Source organism: Mytilinidion resinicola (genome assembly GCF_010093595.1).
Source record: "Mytilinidion resinicola strain CBS 304.34 unplaced genomic scaffold BDZ99scaffold_3, whole genome shotgun sequence".
Taxonomy (NCBI): domain Eukaryota; kingdom Fungi; phylum Ascomycota; class Dothideomycetes; order Mytilinidiales; family Mytilinidiaceae; genus Mytilinidion; species Mytilinidion resinicola.
Window position 1 is genome coordinate 441578 of NW_022985439.1, and position 8194 is coordinate 449771.

Here is an 8194-nt window from a genome sequence, read left to right on the forward strand (position 1 = left end):
CGCTGCTGTATGCGCTGCTGTATGCGCTGCTGTATGCGCTGCTGTATGCGTTGCTATAGGTGCTGCCGTAGGTACTGCCATAGGTGCTGCCGTAGATGCAGCTGTAGGCCTAAGAAGGGCTGGATCAATACAAGAAAGATCAGCCGGTGTAGCTGTCGACTGATAGGCATTCCGAGCGACAGGAGCTGGACGAGGGACTACAGAAATAGGCGGTGCTGGCGGCGGAGCTGTCGGCATGCGTCCTGGAGGTATGCTCGTATGTCCACTCTGTCTGGTTTACTACGGTATTTTGCTAGGCCGTAGCCCTGCGCTGATGCGTGCGCTTGTAAAGCAATATGCGCTTTCTCTGTTATAGCGTAGTACGCCAGCCGTGGCGGCTGGAGGGCCATAGTGAGTGTGTTGTAGAGGGAGAGGAAGAGGATGTAATTGATTGTAACCAAGGCCGCATTTGGAGAGAGCATTTGGAATTAATAAGCAAGTTAAGCGAGCAAATCGGAGGCTCCGGAGCCGTAATCCGAGCCAATAGGAAGGCGGTGAAGCGCCAAGAGAGGGGGGGTGTGTGGTTACTCGAAAAGGGGTGTGCGGCTACTCGAAAGGGGGTGTCAAATTACCCGCCCCCTTAATGTATTAGCCCTTTTTAATTCTTACCTCGTCCTATACAGTTATCGGCCTTCGTATAACTTCAGCAGTGCGATCTTCTACACTGCGCGTTGATTCGGTAGGTGCGATGGTACGAATATTCAGAGGGTTGTAAGCCTATTGGGGCCTGACTAGAACCTTTACAGAAGATGTAATTCATGGACATGCGTTTTTGATGTGCGGGATTTCATGTTGGTACAATCCATGCCGAGAATCTGCGGCAGTGCACTTTTTGGGACTGGAGCCGAAATTGCGCAAAAGCCGAGCCGACTCTTTCTTAATACCGAGTCTAACCTGAAAGCGGAGCTCGCTGACTTCGAGCTCTGATTTGCTGGAGCGGAGACAAGGACTTATCCTCCGAGTACTCCGTCGTCCGCGCATGTCTCTTCCTTACCTTGGGATGCGTAATGATTTGTTTCTGCACTTCACTGGGAGCGTAATGAAGTGTTCATTCGTAGCGCTATGCTAGAAAGCTTAATGTCTAAAATTTGAAGACGTGAATGTTGTTCAGAAGAAGAAACGGCAAAAGCGCAGAAGAATAAGAAATAAAACGAATAAATTTTAGGCTTACAGGGCTAGCGCAATATTCTAAACTTCAGGCTAGCGATGACGTAGGTTTCTCGTTGCCCTGCTCCTGTCCCCCCAGTTGCTCCATTTACCTCTTCTCTTGTGTGGGGAGGATGGATAGATGATTCTTCTTCCTGTTTCCGGAGTCAGCCATGAACTCATTGGGTACAGAATCCAATGAGCAACCTCGGCCACCCAAACGCAGGCGTCCCGCGCGCTCGTGCCAAGAATGCCGTCGTAGGTCACTTTCCTTGCACGGAAAAGAACTCTCCAATATCTGACTCCTATCTTATCATTATTGTAGGACGAAAGGTCAGGTGCGACCTCAAGCAGCCCTGTGCTCATTGTGTGACTTCCAAAGTCCAATGTTTCTACAATGTCAACAGAGCAGCGATCCAGCAGGCGCCTGCCCCTTTTGCTACAACGCCACAATCATCTGGACTGGCCTCCAGCCCTGATCGCAGCAGGTCTGAGCCAGCGATCCCAGACTCGTTAAGTCCAGGACCGCCTTCTATTATCAATTCTTATGGCTCGAGAATTGGGAATCCACCACAACACGGTCCATACCCTCGGCTCATGTCCACCAGTACAGAGCATCAATTAAAAGCGCTCAAACGAAAGGTTAGCGCACTTGAGGATCAGCTACAGGAAGCTTTAGCGGGTCATCGTCCGCTTCGAGCGGAGAATGAAGATATCCACCAAAATAATCATCGGCGGGAAGATGATGAGAGAGAGGCAGAAGAAAGATCCTGGTCACAGCAGACTGGGGGACATTCGCCACCATATGGACAGCTCCAGGATGTTGGGCAAGAATCGGCACCCCCACCACACGACCGAAAGTCAATTATGTTGAATAAATCCCGACTCTATGGTCCGAGCCATTGGACGCACGGCGGGCGCGAGGTATCTCAAGCACCCCCTCTCCTGCCATGACGCTTCGCTGACTCTTTGAACAAGCTGAGAAGAGTTGCTGTGCTCATGAAATTGATAAATGATAACGCTGCATCCGTTGACGACTCTGCTGAGATTGATGCATATAAGGCCCAGATGTCAGAGATACGACGGCTCCTTCTCAGATGCAAGCTCTTTGCTCGAAATATGAAAGCATCCCGTCACGGTAGGTCAATGTCTTGGCCGGCCGAATCAAGCCTCTGCATGCCTACTAATCGAGAGTTTGCCGATCATATGGCACATATCTACGTATCCCGCTTCGAATCGGCGTTCCGCATCCTTCATATTCCTTCGTTCTGGACCGAATACGAGCATTACTGGAGAGGTTCGACAGAGATATCGAGCGCGGTCCGACTGAAGATTGAGCTGGTGATAGCGATTGGGTCCAGTCTATATCGAGACAGCCCTGATTCTGAGACTGTCCGCTCCACATCGCTCCAATTGGTACATGCTGCACAGAGCTGGGTGTCCGGTCTGATGGAAAAGGATCAGTTGGGTCTCAGTGGACTTCAAGTGCAGTGTCTCTTGATCTTAGCTCGTCAAGTTCTGTCCGTCAGTGGGGATCTCATCTGGATTGCAGTCGGCACACTTGTTCGCACAGCCATGCAAATGGGATTGCATCGTGATCCTGAGCATTTTGCGAATATGACCATATTGTGAGTGGGGTCCCCTTTGGTGGAGCCTGCATCTGGGTTGATCTCCTGATCCTCCTACCTTGCCCGGGCCAATTCATATGCTCTGGTGTTGGTTCTCGCTACAGAGATGCTTGGCTTGGCCATCTTTCATTCTCTCTTTACCGGCCATAAATCTAATCAGTTGGAGTAGTCATGCAGAGCTTCGAAGACGTTTATGGGCCACGATACTGGAAATGAATCTCCAAGCGTCGTTGGACTCGGGCGTGCCGCTCGCCATGTCATGCAATGATTTCGATACCAAAAGCCCATCGAACATCAACGACGACGATATCAACGACAGCGCAACAACCCTCCCTCATCATTCAAGGGACACCAGAACGGATACATCCATACAGCTTCATTTGCTCAGATACCTACGGGTACGGATGGAACTAATCCACCGCGTCAACGGCTCCAGCCCTTCCAATTTCTCGCAAGACGAAATTCAATCTATAACCTCGCAGCTTACCAAAGCTTGCCAGGAATGCGCGTCTCAGCTGCCGGAAAGCAGCTTCGACAGTAATTTGGATGGGGGTGATGAAGATCTCAAAGTTTTCAGATACAACATGGCAGATCTACTCTTGCGCAGATTTCTGCTTACTCTGCACCGTCCTTTGGCGAGCAACGCCGACATCAGCCACCCTGCAGCTTACTTCTCGAGAAAAGTCTGCCTTGATTCTGCGACTGCACTGCTCTCACCGCCACCAAATGCCGACTTCGCTCACCTCGTTCTGCTTGGCGGAGGTATATTCAAGAACCGCATCATGCACGCCACCCTGGCTGTAAGCTCCGAGCTGCTCATCGATCTCGAAGAGCACGGGCGTGCGGTGCAATGGCCGTCCACCTATCGGAGGATGCTGATCAGTACCCTTCGAGGAGCCCTGGGGCAGCTTGCGGCGCGTATAAGTCTGGGCGAGACGAATGTTCGGCCTTATATGAAGCTTAGCGTTGTCCTCTGTCACGCAGAGTGCACTGAAACGGGCACTGCATTGCGACAGCGTGTGGCACAAACCGCAAGGGAGAGCTTGGAGGTGTGTTATGCCGCTATGCAGGCTCGAGCTTCAAACTTAGCAGTTGGTGATAAGGAGTCCGGTGATGTGACAGAACCGCATCAACAGGACGTGGGGGACTCAATGATGTCCCAGGATCTGGCGGTTCTCGACTTCTCGGACTTTGGTGGTTGGGACTTGAATGAGTTCTTCGGCATGGTAGATTTCGATTCGGATGTGCTGCTCTGACGGGGATTCCGTTCAAGTAAGGTACATACATGTCTGTGGACCCGCGAGCTTATCTTGTAGAACCCTGGTAAGACCGAAGAAAGCACATATCAATCCCCAGTTGTCGGAGAGACCTCAGATTGCGCTCTGTCAAAGGCAAGGTGATAAAATGGAAGAGATGAAGGAAATGATCAAGATTCAGGCCGGAGTCAACCCCTCAGAGATACATGGCGGCATAAGGGAACTTCTGGCTGCGGGAGCCGTCAGGTTTCATTTTCGTCGTCAACATTCTCATTCATCAGCTGATCTGATCTCCTAGATCACCTTGCCCCCATCGAAGCTGCAGGTAACACTTGAGGGGAGGAAAGGGTGGAGCTGCTGATTTCTTGATGCAATAATTATTTTAGGAGGGTGAGATAAGTGTAAAACTCGGACAATTCAGCAATGGCCGAACAGGCCACGGAAATGACGGCTTATTCAGTTATCACCGAATAGACGAGACCGTGACTAAATACCCCGAAGCTAGCAGCAGAGACGACTTTTGGGGTATAAATGGTCTCTTTCTTTCTTACTCAAACGTTTCTCGAGACTGCACGCACAGCCTATTTTCTCACGTTCAGATCCCAGCGTCTTTCTCAATTTGCCCAGCGGTTCACACATCTACTGGTTTTCAACTCGGCACACAAGCACATCAACAATCCTTCCACCGTATCTGTGCGCAGATTTGCGAGAATTACAGACAAGCTATCGAAAATGGCTCATGAGATTCCCTCTCGGCACCGCGGTCTGGTGATCGAGTCGGTCCAGAAGGACTTGAGCGGCGTCCATGTCAAATCGCTCCCAACACCGCAAGTTGAAACGGGCAGCACGATCGTGCGCATCCTCGCTGCCGGTGTGATCTCGTACCAGCGCCAAATCTACGATGGCACGCGCGACTATCCCTTCCCCAAGCCCATGGTCGGTGGGTACAGCGCCATCGGGCGCGTGGTCGCGGTCGGACGTGATGCCGTGTCGCTGCAGCCCAACCAGCTGGTGTACGTCGACTGTGTCATCCGTGGTCGCGATGATCCGGAGGCCATGTTCCTATCTGCCATCTCGGACGGCGTTAACGCGAGCTCGGCTCGGCTGATGAAGGACGTCTGGCGCGACGGCGTGTTTGCCGAGTTCGCCAAGTTCCCCCTGGAGAGTTGCGTGCCTCTCGACGAGGCGAGGTTGTGCCAGGGTTTGGGTTATGATGTCAAAGACCTGGTGTACATGAGCTATCTGCTTGTGCCTTTCGGCGGTCTGCGAGACATCAGAGTTGAGCCCGGGGAGACGGTGGTCGTGTGTCCGGCGACGGGCGGGTTCGGCGGTGCTGGTGTGCAAGTCGCCGTCGCCATGGGCGCCAGAGTCATCGCCATGGGCCGGAACGAACAGGAGCTGGCAAGGCTGAAAGCGCACGTCGTCGAGGGCACCCCCGGCGCCGCCATCGAGACGGTCAAGATGACTGGAGACGAGGACAAGGACACCGCCGCTCTGCAGGCGTTCGGACTCATCGACGCCGTGTTGAGTCTCGTGCCGCAGTCAGTGGGCCAGTCGCCGCACCTGAACAGCGCCATCATGGCCCTGCGCCGGAAGGGTCGCATCAGTCTCATGGGAGCCTTGGACGTGGGCCCGATCCCGAGCTTTCACATCGTTGCAAAGGACATCACGATCAAGGGGAAACTCATGTATGAGAGGGAGGATATGCGCTTGTTCGTGAAGATGCTGGAAGGTGGTCGCTTTTCACGAAGCCCCAACTTTGTGGATTTGAAGACCTTCCCGTTGGATGATTGGAAGACTGCGTTGGACATCGCAGCTGAGTATACGGGGATTGCGAGGTTAGTGGCGATAACACCATAAAAGGCCCCTGGCATTCCGACTAGCATGAGAACAAGTGCTCCGTATGTAGGGAGCGCAATACTTACCTGAATTTACAAGCACTGATTGCAAACCTTGATTTTTCCTCTGTTGCCCCTAATATCTTAGCCGCAAGTCAGTAGCCTCAGAGGGGGCCTCGGTCTGCGAGTGGGTGCTTCCACTATTATCCTCGCCGTCTTCGGTTGGGTACGAGTAGGAGGAGATGTGACCGTATGGCAGTGGCGGCGATGGCGTCGCCGTTGGTGTGCACACAGGACTAGGTGCAAGGCTCTCTAACCGTGGCTGGGCCGAAAGCCGCTTTGCTGGACGGGAGTCTCCCAAGGCCAGTTTCGAGGTGTGGTCTAGCACTTCTAGAGGTATTTGTATTGACAAATGAGCTGTACTTCCGCTTGTGTATTAATGGCCGATCCTTCATGCCGACATCATTGTAAGGTGCGTCCTGCTCAACGAAACTGTCTCCAAAGGGCGTTAGGATGAGTTCCTTAGGTCTGCAGGAGATTTGCTCACCTTCATACACAGCTGCCGCGTTTCCCACGGAGATTGCGCGCATGTCAGCTGCATCCAGGTCGTCGTCCTGACGTTGTTGCGGTCGGCCACTGAGTTGGAAATTGTCCATGTTATAGCTTGCTCCGGCTGTGTTATAATCCAGAACTATAGGAATTTCTGTTATTAACTAGCAAATTATTACCGCAATACTAATAACACGCTTACCTAAACTACTTCTATTAAATAACCTATCTATAGTTAAGTTTATCTCCTTAATATCTATAGTTAGGTAAAACTTATTCTAGCTAGGCTATTAGCTCTATAGTATTTATAGAAAAGGAATAGTACTAAGTTTACCTTTACTATTTATATATATATTAGCTAGAACCTATTAGCTAGTCTAGTTAAAAAGCTAGAAATACCCGGATATAGTAAACCTAAAGAGCTAGTAGCTTTTACTATAACTAGTAGTTTTAAATTAAAAAAACGCAATATATAAAAGTTTAATAGATTAGTTAGAAAGTTATTAATATTAGCCTACTTTTCTTTATATTTATAAAAGTTATTATTATAGAAATTAAGCTCTATTATTTTAAACTTATTTTTAGCCTTAAACTTAGCCTTATATTTAGGTTCCTTTTTATAATTAAGTGCTAAAAGTTTAAAAGGAATAAATTTAAAAGAATATAAAGTAGCTAGTAAAAAAGTACTAATAATAGCTATTATATTTAGGGGTTTACTAAGTTCTATAGCTTAGGAAATAGAGCTATATCTAAAGGTTTAAATATATTATTATTTTTTTAAGCTACTAACTATTATAAATAATACCTTCTAAAATAGGTTTATAAAAAGTTTATATAAATACTATATTCTAGTATAGAGGCTTAGTTAAAAAAAAAAAAAAAGGGGAGGAAAAAGGGAAAAAAAGGGCAGAAAAAAAGGGAATAGTATTAAATTGTTTATTACCTTCGGCGTTTCTAAAATAGTTAAACCTATAGCCGCCGCGAAGGTTTTATTTTAAAGCTTATTTAACGCTGTTACTAAGCTATTAGTTGCTAACTTCTAGATACTAACTTCCTACTTTATATAAGGCGAAGTATTTTATAAAAGCTATTATAGTAATATAAAGGTTATAAAAAAACTAATATATAATATAGTTATTCTAATAAGCTATTAGAAATCGAAGCTAAAAAAAGTTTTAATAGGCTTTTTAAAGCACTTAAAGTAATTATATATAATTATAAAGCCTTTTAGGTAGTAGTAGTAGTATTATAGTAGGTTAAATCTTTTCTATAACTTTTAACCTTAGATTATATTTATAATAATAATAACAACACCTATAATAATAATATAACTAAAAGCCCCTTTTTAATATATATAGAAGTATTATAAGCGCACTTAATAAAGTATAATAAATATAAAGCGCTTTATAAAGTTAGCCTTTTAATATTTTTAGTATAGATTTCTTCTAGGCTATAGTTATATATATTAATAATGCGTTTTTTAGACTTATTATTAGGGGGCTACTAATTACACACCCTCTTTTCACTAATCGCACACCCCCTTCTTACTAATCGCACACCCCTTCCCCCTCTATCGCTTCACCACGTTCTAATTGGCCCGGAGGGGTGCTCCGAGGCCTCCGATTCGCTCGCCTAAGTCGCTTACTAATTCCAAATGCTCTCTCCAAATGCGGCCTTGATCGCAATCAATTACATCCTCTTCCTCTCCTTCTACAATACACTCACTATGGCCCTCCAC

General features: G+C 47.7%; 2 protein-coding genes across 2 annotated transcripts; both read left to right on the forward strand.

Moving 5' to 3' along the window:
• Positions 1 to 1602: 1602 nt before the first annotated feature.
• On the forward strand, positions 1603 to 4069 carry BDZ99DRAFT_434359 (uncharacterized protein; the record flags this gene model as incomplete). Its single annotated transcript, XM_033717441.1, has 3 exons — positions 1603 to 2109; positions 2164 to 2813; positions 2983 to 4069. Exons 1-3 carry the CDS (start codon positions 1783 to 1785, stop codon positions 4067 to 4069), a joined length of 2064 nt encoding a protein of 687 aa, XP_033581597.1. The 5' UTR covers positions 1603 to 1782.
• A 732-nt stretch (positions 4070 to 4801) lies between these two features.
• On the forward strand, positions 4802 to 5929 carry BDZ99DRAFT_377927 (NAD(P)-binding protein; the record flags this gene model as incomplete). Its single annotated transcript, XM_033715085.1, has 1 exon — positions 4802 to 5929. One exon carries the CDS (start codon positions 4802 to 4804, stop codon positions 5927 to 5929), a length of 1128 nt encoding a protein of 375 aa, XP_033581598.1.
• Positions 5930 to 8194: the final 2265 nt, after the last annotated feature.